This window comes from Oryctolagus cuniculus, chromosome 2, assembly GCF_051225735.1.
Source record: "Oryctolagus cuniculus isolate XC-2025 breed Fujian yellow rabbit chromosome 2, ASM5122573v1, whole genome shotgun sequence".
NCBI classification, from domain to species: Eukaryota; Metazoa; Chordata; class Mammalia; order Lagomorpha; family Leporidae; genus Oryctolagus; species Oryctolagus cuniculus.
The window spans coordinates 170964056-170978428 of NC_142868.1; the positions used below are offsets into that span (position 1 = coordinate 170964056).

The 14373-nt window shown below is 39.4% G+C and overlaps 1 protein-coding gene across 9 annotated transcripts in view; it reads left to right on the forward strand.

The window, feature by feature from the left end:
• Positions 1–14373, forward strand: part of HEATR5B (HEAT repeat containing 5B) — a 119503-nt gene that overhangs the window by 45959 nt on the left and 59171 nt on the right. For all 9 annotated transcript variants that reach the window (XR_016230478.1, XR_016230479.1, XR_016230480.1 and 6 more), the window contains 3 exons: positions 3887–4046; positions 5012–5201; positions 7068–7237. Coding sequence is in view for 6 of the 9 variants with exons in the window: in XM_051842984.3 (XP_051698944.3) it covers positions 3887–4046; positions 5012–5201; positions 7068–7237 (520 nt within the window). In the remaining 3 variants the exon portion in view is untranslated. The remainder of the gene's footprint in view (positions 1–3886; positions 4047–5011; positions 5202–7067; positions 7238–14373) is intronic.

Consider the following 14373-nt stretch of genomic DNA (forward strand, 5'->3'; position numbering starts at 1 on the left):
ATATGATGTAACAGTATTAAAGAAAAAGATTGGGGCCCGCATTACGGCACAGTGGGTTAAGCTGCCTCGTGTGACACTGGTGTCCCATATGGTGCCAGTTCAAGTCTCGGCTGCTTTACTTCCAATCTAGCTCCCTTCTGGAAAAGCAGCAGAAGATGGCCCATGTGCTGGGTCCCTGCCACTCACATAGGAGACCTGGGAGAAGCTCCTGGCTCTTGGCTTTAGCCTGGGCCAGCTTTGGTCATTGAGGCTTTCTGGGGAGTGAAGCAGCAGACAGCAAATCTCTCTCTCTCCCTCTCTTTCTGTAACTCTGACTTTCAAATACATAAATAATCTTTAATAAAAAGTACAGTCTTAAAAAAAAAACCTTACATCAATGTAGCATTATGGGGGCCAGTGCTGTGGCGCAGCAGGTTAATGCCCTGGCCTGAAGCACCGGCATCCCATGTGGGCGCCAGTTCAGTGGGCATCGGTTTAAGACCTGGCTGCTCCAATTCCGATCCAGCTCTCTGCTATGGCCTCAGAAAGCAGTGAAAGATGGCCCAAGTCTTTGGACCCCTGCACCCATGTGGGAGACCCGGAAGAAGCTCCTGGCTCCTGGCTTCCGATCGGCGCAGCTCCAGCTGTTGCAACCACTTGGGGAGTGAACCATCAGATAGAAGATGTTTCTCTCTGCCTGTCCTCTCTCTGTGTAACTCTGACTTTCAAATAAATAAATAAATCTTTAAAAAATGTAGCATTAAGACAAATTAAGATAAGAATCATTCTTTTTTTATGTGTAGTCATATTTAACTTATTTTTAAATTTTTAATTAAATTGTAGTATAAATACAGAATATGTTAGAAACTCATATTCCAATTGCAATGAGTTATCACAGAGTGAACAAAAGAATCATTCTTATAAATCATTCTAAATTAATAAAGAATAGCTTCAATTGCTTAAGACCCAGTTCTGATAAAAATAAAAATCTATGCTGGTTGAATTTATTTCCATTCAAGTTGAAAATCACTTTGAGATCTCTGGGAAATATATTTTTTATATTCTAAATTATTTACTTTATTGAATATGTGATTTATCACTGAGAAAACTGACCATGCTTTTTTGATCAGTAAACTGTCACTTTTTGAGAAATAATGTGAAGGTGTCTTCCTAATCTGTATCATGCTTTAGAATTCACAGATTGCATTCATTCTTCTTTCTTTCTTTTTAAGATTTACTTATTTATTTGAAAGAGTTACTGAGAGAGAGGGAGAGAGACAGAGATATTCCACCTCTGGTTCACACCTCCAAATGACTGCAATGGCTTGGGCTGGGCCAGTCCAAAACCAGGAGCCTGGAACTCCACATGGGTTGCGAGGGCCAGGTACCTGGGTCATCTTCCACTGCTTTCCCAGGCACTTACTTTCCTCCAGGAAGGAGGGAGCTGGATCAGAAGTAGAATAGCCGAGATTAACCAGTAATCATAAGGGATGCCAGCATTGCACGCAGCAGCTTAACCGATTTGTGCCACAATATTTGCTCCTTAACCAGATTTTTAACACTCTGAAAAAGTCTATACATGTATTTATCCAAATTAACCTAGATACTGGGACCGGCACTGTGGCTCACTTGGTTAATCCTCTGCCTGCAGCACCGGCATCCCATATGGGCGCCGGGTTCTAGTACCGGTTGCTCCTCTTCTAGTCCAGCTCTCTGCTGTGGCCCAGGAGGGCAGTGGAAGATGGCCCAAGTGCTTGGGCCCTGTACCCGATGGGAGACCAGGAGGAAGCACCTGGCTCCTTGCTTTGGATCAGTGCAGTGCCAGCTGTAGTGGCCATTTGTGGGTTGAACCAATGGAAGGAAAACCTTTCTCTCTTTCTGTCTTTCTCTCTCTCTCTCACTGTCTATAACCCTACCTGTAAAAAAAAAATACTAGATACTTAAAATTTTCATGTTTAAGTCTACTTAGTCTTGCCTTCTAGAAATGGCCTTTGAATATAATGGCATGTGTTAATGCCTGACACAAATGACATGATTTAATAAAAAAAGATTTATTTTATTTATTTGGAACACAGAGTTACAGGGGGAGAGAAAGAGAGAGATCTTCCATCTGCTGGTGCACTCCCTAGATGGCCATAACAACCAGGGTGAGTCCAGGCCGAAGCCAGGAGTCTGGAACTCTGGTCTCCCTTGTGGGTGGCAGGGGCCCAAGTAGTTGGGCCATCTTCTGTTTTTCCAGCTCATTAGCAGAAAGATGGATTGGAAGTGGAGCAGCTAGGACTTGAATTGGTGCTCTTATCGGATGCCAGCACCATAGACAGAAGTTCAACCTGCTGTGTCACAACATAGGCCCCATCATGTGATTTTTTTTTTTTAACCTATGCTTCAGTTTGTCTACCTATATAATGGACATTTTCATTAGTCCCACATAGCAATAGTTTTGAGAAACGAGAGAAGAATGATATGGCCAACATTGTGGTGCCTGCCATTCATGGTGGAATAATAAGAAATAGATAACACTGTCTATCTAAACATCTGGAAAACTAGATATATAGATGAAGCAATGGTTTTAAGGCATTAGACATCAGCCAGTTCAGGACTGTGATCCCTGAGAAATGGGGAACATGCAAGGGAAGCCATACTGTTGTTCTGTATTATTGCTTGGAGGATGATTCCAGTCCAAAGTGAAAGAATAGTAAACCCAGCTCAACCTAACATTGAGCAAGAATTTGGAATCTCAAAAGACCAAGGTAGCTAAAATGTGTAAAGAGGAAAACCAGAGAGGAACTGTACAGGGAGAAAGCTATGAGCAGAGGGGTCATGTAAAGTATTTGAATCCGCACAGGAGTAGATGAAAACTGCCCAGGACCAGGGGAAGAACCATCAGAAAGGAGTGGGTGAAACAATCCCCAGGGTTCACACAGAGTCGAGAATGGGTATGTCCATATTCAGAATGGGGAGACCTGAGCAGGAATCCTCAGAAGGATGTGGCCTTATTAGTGGGAGCTACCCTCCAAAAGCGTAAAAGCAAGTCTTAAAAGAATCAAACCCTTTCTCTCTCTGTAATGTCGCAGGTAAAATATTTAAAATTATGTTTGTAATTTAATGTTATATTCCTATTGGACATCTCTGTTCTATGTATATGTGATAGTTACATAATCTATACAGTTACCAAAATATCAAATTATATACTTTAATGGACACTTAAAATTGAATTATACATAAAATTTATTCATTTTACATATAAATACATCTCAATTGAGCTTATTTTTAAAAGTAGTATGAGAATACTTAATAAAGTTAATAGAAAATGGAATTAAGTTTATTTGGTGCAAAAAATTCTGAAATATAGGCATTTTTTTCATAATACACATTTTCAATGAACCTTTTGATGTGCTCTGATATGTAACATTTCCTTTTATATGTTTCTAAATTCTTTAAAAACATATTTCATGAAGAAAAAGAATTGGCTCATTTTAAAGAGTTTCAAAACAATTATAGTGAATTCTTAAGTGAAAAAGTATTTTATGAAATTCTGTGTATGCAGATAGTTTTAAAGTATATTTTCTAAACCAATTAAAATGCTATTATTTTATTTTAAAAACAATTATGAAAGTTTCAAATGGCTCTTGGCTTTTCAATGAGTAATATTAAAAATGGGCAAGTTGTCATTTTTCTCTCAAAGTAGCTTTTATTTAATGACTAGATACTTTAAATTTCTTTTATCTAATGACTAATTACTTTAAATTCTAGCTCTAACTTTTGCTAGGGAGTGAAGAAAGATGTAATCACGATTCTAATCTTCCCTGGTTTCCAGAATAAATCCCTTCTATTTTGTGACATATAAGCTTGTAATCACCATAGGAAAATAGAGAAATCAGTCCCTTAAGCATAATGATCTTTTCAGGTTGAAATCAGCTCGAGATGTTGTATCTAGGACTGGCCATTCATTGGCTCTTGGATGTCTGCATCGTTATGTTGGGGGCATAGGCTCGGGACAGCATCTGAAGACCAGTGTCAGCATTTTACTGGCTCTAGCACAAGATGGAACATCCCCTGAAGTCCAGGTATGCTATTACTGATCTCTAAAGTGATGAGAGTTTAAAATGATATTTTTAGGGAAACCATTTGTTCTATAAAATAAAATGAGAACTCTCATAAATTGTTAGGAAAAATATATGAAGGTCTTTGTCATTTTGTTTGATGAACCTTATTTTTAATAATATATAACAAGATTTTGTTATCCAACCTGTTCTTATAGTCTATCTTAGTCTGGGAATTTAACCCATTCACATACATTACTTCAAATATATTTTCTTTTTATTATTTATTTTCATTGAACCTGTTTTCCCGTTTTGTTTTGTTTTGTTTTGTTTTGTTTTGTATTACATCTGCCTTTCTCCCTCTAAAACCCTAACTGAGGTCCTGGGACATTGGCTGAATCTTTAGTTTTTGAAATTTTGTTTTTGCTACTTCTTCTTAAATGTTTTATACATAAATAAATATAACCGGCTGGCGCCGTGGCTCAATAGGCTAATCCTCCACCTGCGGTGCCGGCACACCGGGTTCTAGTCCCAGTCGGGGTGCCGGATTCTGTCCCGGTTGCCCTTCTTCCAGGCCAGCTCTGCTATGGCCCGGGAGTGCAGTGGAGGATGGCCCAAGTGCTTGGGCCCTGCACCCGCATGGGAGACCAGGAGAAGCACCTGGCTCCTGGCTTTGGTACGCCGGCCGTGGTGGCCATTGAGGGATGAACCAATGGCAAAGGAAGACCTTTCTCTGTCTCTCTCTCTCTCACTGTCCACTCTGCCTGTCAAAAAAAGATAAATAAATAAATAAATAAATAAATAAATAAATAAATATAATCACAGTAAGGGACAAAGGTGTATGAAAATATCCTATTTTCTTGATTTACAAACTCACACTGATTTGCAAAAAAATTGTCAAGGCTATATGCCTGGAACAATTCAGTATACCCAATTCAGTACACTGTGATCATTTCTTTCAACTAAAATTCAGTTATATTTTATTCTAGACTTGGTCTCTTCACTCACTTGCTTTGATAGTGGATTCTAGTGGCCCAATGTATCGTGGATATGTGGAACCAACGTTATCTCTAGTGCTTACCTTGCTGTTAACAGTTCCTCCTTCACATACAGAAGTTCATCAGTGTTTGGGTAGATGCTTGGGTGCTATCATAACTACTGTTGGCCCTGAACTACAAGGTAAGTAAATTTTATCTTAAATAATCTAGGCAAATAATTACTATCTTCTAGTTTCTAGTGTCACCATTATACTGCTTAAAGAAATTTTGTAGTAATAATAATAGTTACTGTGAATTGAACACTTGTGATTTACTGAAGACCTGGAACTCAGCATTTCACATGTGCTATCTTAATCCCTACACAAACTATGACCTGTATTTTTCCAAGTCTTGAACAAAGAAATAATTTCTCAATAAAATTTTACTTGAAAACAAGTATGATGGAGTTCCTTTGGCCTGGAGTGCATCCACTATTACTCATAGACTTTTGCTTCACTTTTTAACTCTAAGAATTAGGAACATAGGATGAAAACCACTTGCATTAGGTAACTAATATAGAAGATAGTAACTTGCTGAACTTGCTCACTCTGTGGACACAGTTATGATCCTAAAGCCTATGTTCTTAACACTCGATTCTGTTGAACTATTTCTACTAATGGTTACAATAAACATTTAAGTCAGCAGATTATTGTGAATGTTCCTGAAGATACAAACCACTTTCAGTTCTCTAGTTCTCCCTCTATCATATGTTAAATGCTTTCAATGGATCAAGCTTTTATATTCTTTACCTCATTTAATTCTGACAGCAATTCATAGGTAGATGTTATGTCCATTTTATAGATGAAACACTGGGCATAGGAGAGGTTTAAGACTGTTCCCAAGGTTATATATGTTTGTTTGCTGTTAGTGAGTGGTTGGAGTCAAAAGGTGAAGCCCAGTTCTGTTACTATGCCTGCATTCTTAACCCCTCTGCTTTGTGCCTCCATTTGGAAATTGTATCATAACAAAAAAGTTAAAAAAGAAAAGATCTTAAGAATGCCAGTAATTGAAAAATACGTGATTTAAGTGGGTTTCTTCCTTGAACCCAGTTTGCACTTTGGGAAAGACATAGGAAAATATGGCTTTGATTAAGCAGACTTGTTTACCAACTGTTTTCTGAAGTGATGATGATAAAGCAATGCATATAGAAGTAGAACATAATGCTTTTCAATTGGCCACCGCTGCGGCTCACTAGGCTAATCCTCCACCTGCAGCGCCGGCACACCAGGTTCTAGTCCCGGTCGGGGCACCGGATTCTGTCCTGGTTGCTCCTCTTCCAGGCCAGCTCTCTGCTGTGGCCAGGGAGTGCAGTGGAGGATGGCCCAAGTGCTTGGGCCTTATACCCGCATGGGAGACCAGGGGAAGCACCTGGCTCCTGGCTTCTGATCAGCGTGGTGCGCTGGCCGCAGCGCGCCAGCCGTGGTGGCCATTGGAGGGTGAACCAACGGCAAAGGAAGACCTTTCTCTCTGTCTCTCTCTCTCACTGTCCACTCTGCCTGTCAAAAAAAAAAAAAAAACATAATGATTATGTGACAGGGATTTCCTTATTTGTTCATTATTTATATATTTTATAGTAACAAAGTATTTTAAGTGACATGTTTGACAAATTATTATTGACAGTATGTAATATTGTAATCTATTTTCCTTACTTGTCTCTAAAAAAATTGTCATTAATCTTATTAGGAAAAAAGGATTTGAAGTTACTGTATAATAGAAGTGATAATATTGGTTGAAAGAAAGAACAGAAATCTTCTGCTGTTTTAAATAAAACAATGATGGTTTTGAAAGACAGTATTATTCATGAGGAAATACAGAATAAGTATCTAAATAAGTTGCATTATTGTCATCCAAATGCAGTCATGTTGGGAATCATTTCCATGGATTTTGCAAATTGTGTTTTTCAAACAGTAATAACTAGAAGGAAGGGTGATTTAGAAGATATTTATTGTCTAGGAATCTTTTTAATGATCTAAGATACCTTATTTTGCATCTTTTATTTGTGTACAAGGGAATGGAGCAACGATTTCTACAATTCGTTCCTCTTGTTTGGTGGGATGTGCAATAACCCAGGACCACTCAGATTCTCTGGTGCAGGCAGCTGCCATTTCTTGCCTGCAGCAGCTTCACATGTTTGCACCACGACACGTCAACCTATCTAGTCTCGTTCCTAGCCTTTGTGTAAGTATAGAGCTGTTTGATGCATTGATTTTTTTTGTGAATCTCCCAAATTTCTTTCCTGAAAGACCAAACTGGACCAAAACAAATAAATTACCTGGATTGTGAATTAGGATTTCAGCTTTAGTAGTCAGTTTATGACTATTCACTTTATTCACTCTTTTTCACTTTTATCTTTTATAAAAAAAGTTTTAGTGTCTTTATTTTTATGTACTTTTATATTTTTAAATGACATGTAATTGAACATATTTATGAAGTACCATGTGATGTTTTGATACAGGTTTACATTTTAATGTTCAAATCATGATAAGAATATCTGTTTCCTCTATCGTTTATCATTTCTTTGTGATAGGAACATTCAAAAATTCTTTCTTCTAGCTCTTTAAAATAATGAATTATTTTGAAAAGCACACTATACAGAGAGAGAAAGGGAACTCCCATCGGCTGGTTCACTCCTCGAGAAAGAGACAGAGACAGAGACTGACAGACGAGAGAGCTCCCATCTGCTGGTTCACTCCCCAGATCCCTGCAGTGGCTGCCAGTCAGGAAGTTAATCCAGGTGTCCCGTGTGGATGGCCTGGATCCAACTGCTTGAGCCATAACTGCTGCCTCCTAGGATCTGCATTAGCAGGAACCTAAATTCAGGAGCAGAGCTGAGTATCAAATCTAGACAACTCAATATAGCAGATTGGCATTTTAACCACTAGACCAAATGCTCACCCACTTTTCTAGTTTTTTTGAAATAAGCTGTACATTACTGTTATCTGTAGGCACTCTACTGTTTAATAGAACACCAGAACTTATTTTTCTCTCAGTAACAGTACCCATTGGCAACCAACTTTACCCCCAACCCTAGCTAAAAAATATTTTGATGAACTGTTGTCTTTCCCACTCAAGAGTTTTATTTCCTAAAACTTCTAAAGATCTGTTGTCATTACAGTCTTTAATTGTTGTCATTAATTTATTCATTTATCAGACACTGATAGCCAGTTATACATCAGGTATCATTCATTGTAATAGATATATTAGATGAACCAACATTAAGCTTCCATCATATTAAAGTTTGCAGTTTATAAGAAAAGTAGTCAATAATATTTCTTTACAAAGAAATCTTCTTACTAGAAAATACTGCAGGGAGCTGGCACTGTGGAGTAGTGGCTAAAGGTGCCACCTGCTGTGCCGGCATCTCATATGGGTGCTAGTTTGAGTCCCGGCCGTTCCACTTCCAGTCCAGCTCTCTGCTATAGCCTGGGAAAGCAGTAGAAGGTGGCCCAAGTTCTTGGGCTCCTGTACCCACGTGGGAGACTCAGACAAATCTCCTGGCTCTGAATGGGCTCAGCTCCAGCTGTTGTGGCCATCTGGGAGATGAACCAGTGGATGGAAGGCCTGCCCTTCCCTCCCTCCCTCTTCTCCCTTTCTTCCTTTCTCCCTCCTTCCCTCTCTCTCTCCCCCTTTCTCTCTGTCTCTCTCTCTCTCTCTCTCTGCCTCTGGCTCTGCTTCTGCTTCCGCCTCTGCCTCTCTGTACCTCTGCCTTTCAAATAAATAAATAAATCTTTTTTAAAAATAGTATAGGAGAGCGTAAGATATAAGGGAGCCTATCATAATCCAGGCATTCAGAAAAGATTTTCCTTAAAAAGTATTTAAGGTATGATTTGCAGGATAAATGGCAGTTAGTTTGCAGAAGGGCATAATATTACAGCAGATACATTTATTTTTAATCAGAGGGAGAAACAAGTGAAAGGCCCCCAAATGGGAAGGAATGTGATACACTTAAAAATCAACTAATTGTGTTTTTAAAATATTTTTTAAGATTTATTTTAGGTCGGCGCCGCGGCTCACTAGGCTAATCCTCCGCCTTGCGGCGCCGGCACACTGGGTTCTAGTCCCGGTCAGGGCGCCGGATTCTGTCCCGGTTGTCCCTCTTCCAGGCCAGCTCTCTGCTGTGGCCAGGGAGTACAGTGGAGGATGGCCCAAGTCCTTGGGCCCTGCACCCCATGGGAGACCAGGAGAAGCACCTGGCTCCTGCCATTGGATCAGCGCGGTGCGCCGGCCGCAGCGCGCTGGCTGCGGCAGCCATTGGAGGGTGAATCAACGGCAAAGGAAGACCTTTCTCTCTGTCTCTCTCGCTGTCCACTCTGCCTGTCAAAAAATTAAAATTAAAAAAAAAAAGATTTATTTTATTTATTTGAAAGAGTTAGAGAGAGAGAGATCTTCCATCCTCTGGTTCATTTCCCCAATGGTTGCAATGGGCGTAGCTGTGCTGATTCGAAGCCAGGAGCTAGGAGCTTCCTCTGGGTCTCCCACGCAGGTGCAGGGACCCAAGGACTTGGGCCGTCTTCTACTGCTTTCCCAGGCCATAGCAGAGAGCTGGATCAGAAGTGGAGCAGCCGAGACTCGAACTGGCACCCATATGGGATGCTGGCGCTTCAGGCCAGGGCTTTAACCCTCTGCTCCACAGCACCAGCCCCTAATTTGAGTGTTTAAGGCAAGAGAAAAGAGAGCAGTAATGGAAGAGAGGAGTACAAGATAAGGCTGGACAGATAACCAGGTGAAAGATCATGCAAAATTTTTAGATTTATTCAAACTTTGAACTTAATTCTACAGGCAGTGGGATAGCCAATAGAAGGTATTCCACAGCAGAGTAACGTGATGAAATTTGTTTTTCATTCTTGGTGTGTGATGGAGAATGAACTATACAGGGTAAGAATTATGATGTTCTAGGAGGAATATAATGATTTGCTCTGAGTTGGTTGCTGTGGGAATTGGGGGAAATAAGTGAATTTGACTGATATTTAGGAGGAAAGATTAATTGTTGATTAATTCACTCTTGGGGAAAGAGGAGACAGAGTGACCCTAGATTTCTGACTTAAGTGATCATTTCCTGATACTGGAAATATAGATGGAGGAGAAGGTTGGGAAAACTGGATATCATTACCTCTGTTTTAGGCATGTGGATATTTAATTACATGGGCCTGGAGTTCAGAAAAGATAGAACTGTTTAGAGTTAAATTTGTGAGGCATAAACAAACATTTAGACAGTAAATGAAGACTTTGGAGTAGATGAGATCAACAGGAAGAGAATGCTGAACCCATCATAAGAAATTTAGAAAAGAAAAAAACATGAAGAAGCAGTCAGGGACGTAAAAGGAAGAATAAGAGATGTCATTGTTCACAGAAGCCAAATAGAATAGAGGAGTGATGATCAGTTGATTCAAATATTGTCAAGATCAAGTGAGATGGGAGGTATGTGACCCTTGACCTTTGTCATGTGATATCCTCAGCAAGAGTTCATCAGATAGAGTTGTGCAAGTGGAACCCCAAGGATATTGTGTCAATGATGAAATATGAACAGAAACTCCTTTCCAGAAGTTTGACTGTAAAGGACAGCACAGGGGACAGTAGTGCAAGGGGTGACAGATTAGCACAGCCTTTTTCCTCTGAGAGAATGAGACATGAGCAGGTTTAAATATTAAGGGGATGGAGCCAGGAGAGCAGATATGTTAAAGATGTGGAGCAGAGAGGGAGTAATTAAGAATTTAGGGTTTCTAGCGGGATAGAATTCCCAGGACATAAGAAAGGAGAAATTGCTTCCAGTGCAATATGAAGAGAGGAGAGGATCAGTGTAGATATGGGTGGATTTAGAGATTTGGTGGCTGGACGTTAAGGGAATTGTTAGTTATTGGGTAATTTGTTCTTAAAAGGGAAAGTCAAGTTCTGTGATCTGAATTTGAGGACAGTGGGATATGGAGATTGAGCTGCCTGCAGAAATACCATCGTCTGTGGTAGTACAAGAGGTACAGGAGAGGTTGTTGATCCTCTTGGGCACCGTTGTGTGATTTATGATGGGATTAGTTTGCCTGGTTTTGAGTTTTCTACAACACCCATTGGCAGTCAGTAAAGAGACTTTGATACATTCAGAGTTGGACTTAGGCCAAGCAGATTCAGTGACAACAGAATGACAGAACTAAGGTTGTTAATAAGACAAGGCTGAAATGATAGACTGTGGAATTTTGGGTAGTGGTGAAGAAATTGATACTTAGGGAGAAGACCCCCTGGAGGTAACCATGGGAAGATATTATTGAACTGAAGGTAGATTATCCAGGATGAAGTAAAGGAACTGAATTAATTAGATATTATATCTGCTGCAGTACGTTTTGCTTTATGCAACAAGATTTACAAATATTTTACCACAGACTTAAGAGAACTAAATCCCAGACCATCAAGGAATTTTAGTGAGCTATAGAGCAAAATCCAAATGTATAAGAAATGTTTACAAATGGTTGTCTTGTTGCCACATTGCCAAAGCCTCTCAGGCCTTCTGCTTACCAGATCTTTGGACACCCTGAAAAACAGTCTATACATGGGTTCATCCAAATTAGTAAAATAAATTCAGATATATTAAGTGTTAATACCTAACACAAATGACATTTTTTTTCAGTAGATTATTGAGAGGTAAGTTTTACCATGGTAATCTTTTTAAATGATACAAAACATTAAAATTTGTGTGACAATAGATAGAACTGTTCAAAATGTATTTTTTTAAAAATATCCACTACTTTGAATTTATGAAATTTGTGTCCTGGCAGGCAGTTGCTTTTCCTGTCATGTCACCACAGTTACTCTTCTGTCCTGACAGAAGTACTTCTGCACATAGGCATTTATATCATCTGGGATAATTTTAGGAGTTGGCAGTAAGACATACTGACAGTAAATGTTATCTTTGTGATTAAAAAAAAATGCTTCTCTCTTTTCCTGCCAAAATTTTTTTGGTACCACGCCATTCCAAATAAATACAAGGTTGCACAGAACGCTACTATATATGGCCAGGGAACATACAGTTGTCAATGCTACTGGTTTCCCATTGACATAAATGACAGCAAATAGACTTTATCATTATAATTACAAACTTTTTTATTATTTCATTCATAGCTTAGGCTAAAAATGTAATATATGTGTGTGTTTACATATATACATGTGTACACACAAGTATATATATATATGAAATATGTACATATAAAGTTATATATTGTTTATTTTTGTTTTTATTGGCCAACATAATTAAACAAAAAGCCCTAGACAGAAAAGCATCACAAAGCATTTGCCTTTGAAATCCTCCTGAACGAGAGGCAGGATTGTCTAACATTTTTGTCCTAAAAATACAGTAGTTGCAGTGAACTTTTTGACAGAGATTCCATAATTGAGCCTGTGTCAACACTTGCATTTGTGTCGTTACAAATTCCTGTCTTAAAGCATCCTACAAAATTGTTGCCAAAAAATTCTACCCCCAATCATTTATACGTTGGTGAAACCATGTGCCATAAGGAAATGGTGGAGTTGATTTGTGAAGGAAGGAAGAACACTGAAGAGTACCTCTGCAGATGAACTGAAGTTGTGGACATTTCTGTTAGCAATCTGGAATCACTCTTGGAGGAAGTAGTGGCGATGTTATTTTCCTTCAGCGCACGGCTTGATAAAACAGATTGTCTTCAGTTTCATCATGTATTCAATCTAATACCATCAAAGAATTCCTGATTACAAGCGTAGTACCTAGATTCCTAATCCCTTTTCCTTCTAGAAGGCAGACTTTGCCAAAGATGACTTCATTCACTTAAAGAGAAGGAAATAAAATACCTTGGCAAAGCAAGCCCTGGGTGTTCTGATGCCATTTGCTGCTAAGTATCTGTATGAATTAGTCATCTTTAGCTCTTACTGGCATCAAATGAAAAGACAACTTGAACTGGATTTCAAGATATTTATACACTGACATCAGAATATTCTGTTCTTTCAAACTTGTTAAAGTAAAAAAATGATTTATGTATGTATTTATTTATTTGAGAGGCCGAGTTAGAGACAAAGGGAAAGACAGAGGGAGATCTTCCCTCTACTGATTAACTCCCCAAATGGCTGCAATGGCTGGAGCTGGGACAATCTGAAGCCAGGAGCCAGAGCTTCTTCCAGGTGTCCCACACCAGTGCAGGGGCCCAAGGGCTTGAGCCATTTTCAGGCTGTAGCAGAGAGCTGGAATGGAAGTGGAGAATCTAGGACTTGAACTGGCATCCATATGGGATGCTGGCACTGCAGGTGGCAGCTTTACCTGCTACACCACAGTGCTGGCCCCAGAAGAGATTCTTTTTTGTTTGTTTGTTTTTTAAATTTTTTTAGATTTATTTATTTATTTGAAGGTCAGAGTTACACAGAGAGAGAAGGAAAGGCAGAGAGAGAGAGGTCTTCCATCCGCTGGTTCACTCCCCAGATGGCCACAATGACGAGCTGCGCTGATCGAAAATCAGGAACCAGGAGCCGGGAGCTTCTTTTGGGTCTCCCACATGGGTGCAGGGGCCCAAAGACTTGGGCCATCTTCTGCTGCTTTCTCAGGCCATAGCAGAGAGCGGGATCGGAAGTGGAGCAACCGGGTCTTGAACTGGTGCCCATATGGGATGCCAGTGCTTCAGGCCAGGGCATTAACCTGCTGTGCCACAACGCCAGCCCCAAGATTATATTTATAATGAGCTAAAGGTCACAAGTATGGATTCACCAAACTATTAAAAATGAAAAAATTTTAAATATCATTAACATTAGTACCAAAAATAATCAAGTATCTATCCAACCAAAGATTTCTAGCAATTTGTTCTAAAAACTATGAAATATTGCTCAAACATTTGATCCCTTTGACTCTTAGACCTATCATTATGATCTATTGTGACCTGAAATTGATCACTTGGACTAGTGAGATGGCATTGGTACATGCCACCTTGATGGGATTGTATTGGAATCCCCTGGCACATTTCTAACTCAACCACTTGGGGCAAGTCAGCTTGAGCATGTCCCAAATTGTACATCTCCTCCCTCTCTTATTCCCACTCTTATATTTAACAGGGATCACTTTTCAGTTAACTTTAAACACCTAAGAATAATTGTGTGTTAATTACAGAGTTCAACCAATAGTATTAAGTAGAACAAAAAAATACTAAAAGGGATACAGTATTAAATTGTACATCAACAGTGATGACAAGGACTGATCAAGTCACTGTTTCTCATAGTGTCCATTTCACTTCACCAGGCTTCCTTTTTGATGCTTGGTTAGTTGTCACAGATCAGGGAGAACATGATATTTGTCCCTCTGGGACTGGCTTATTTCA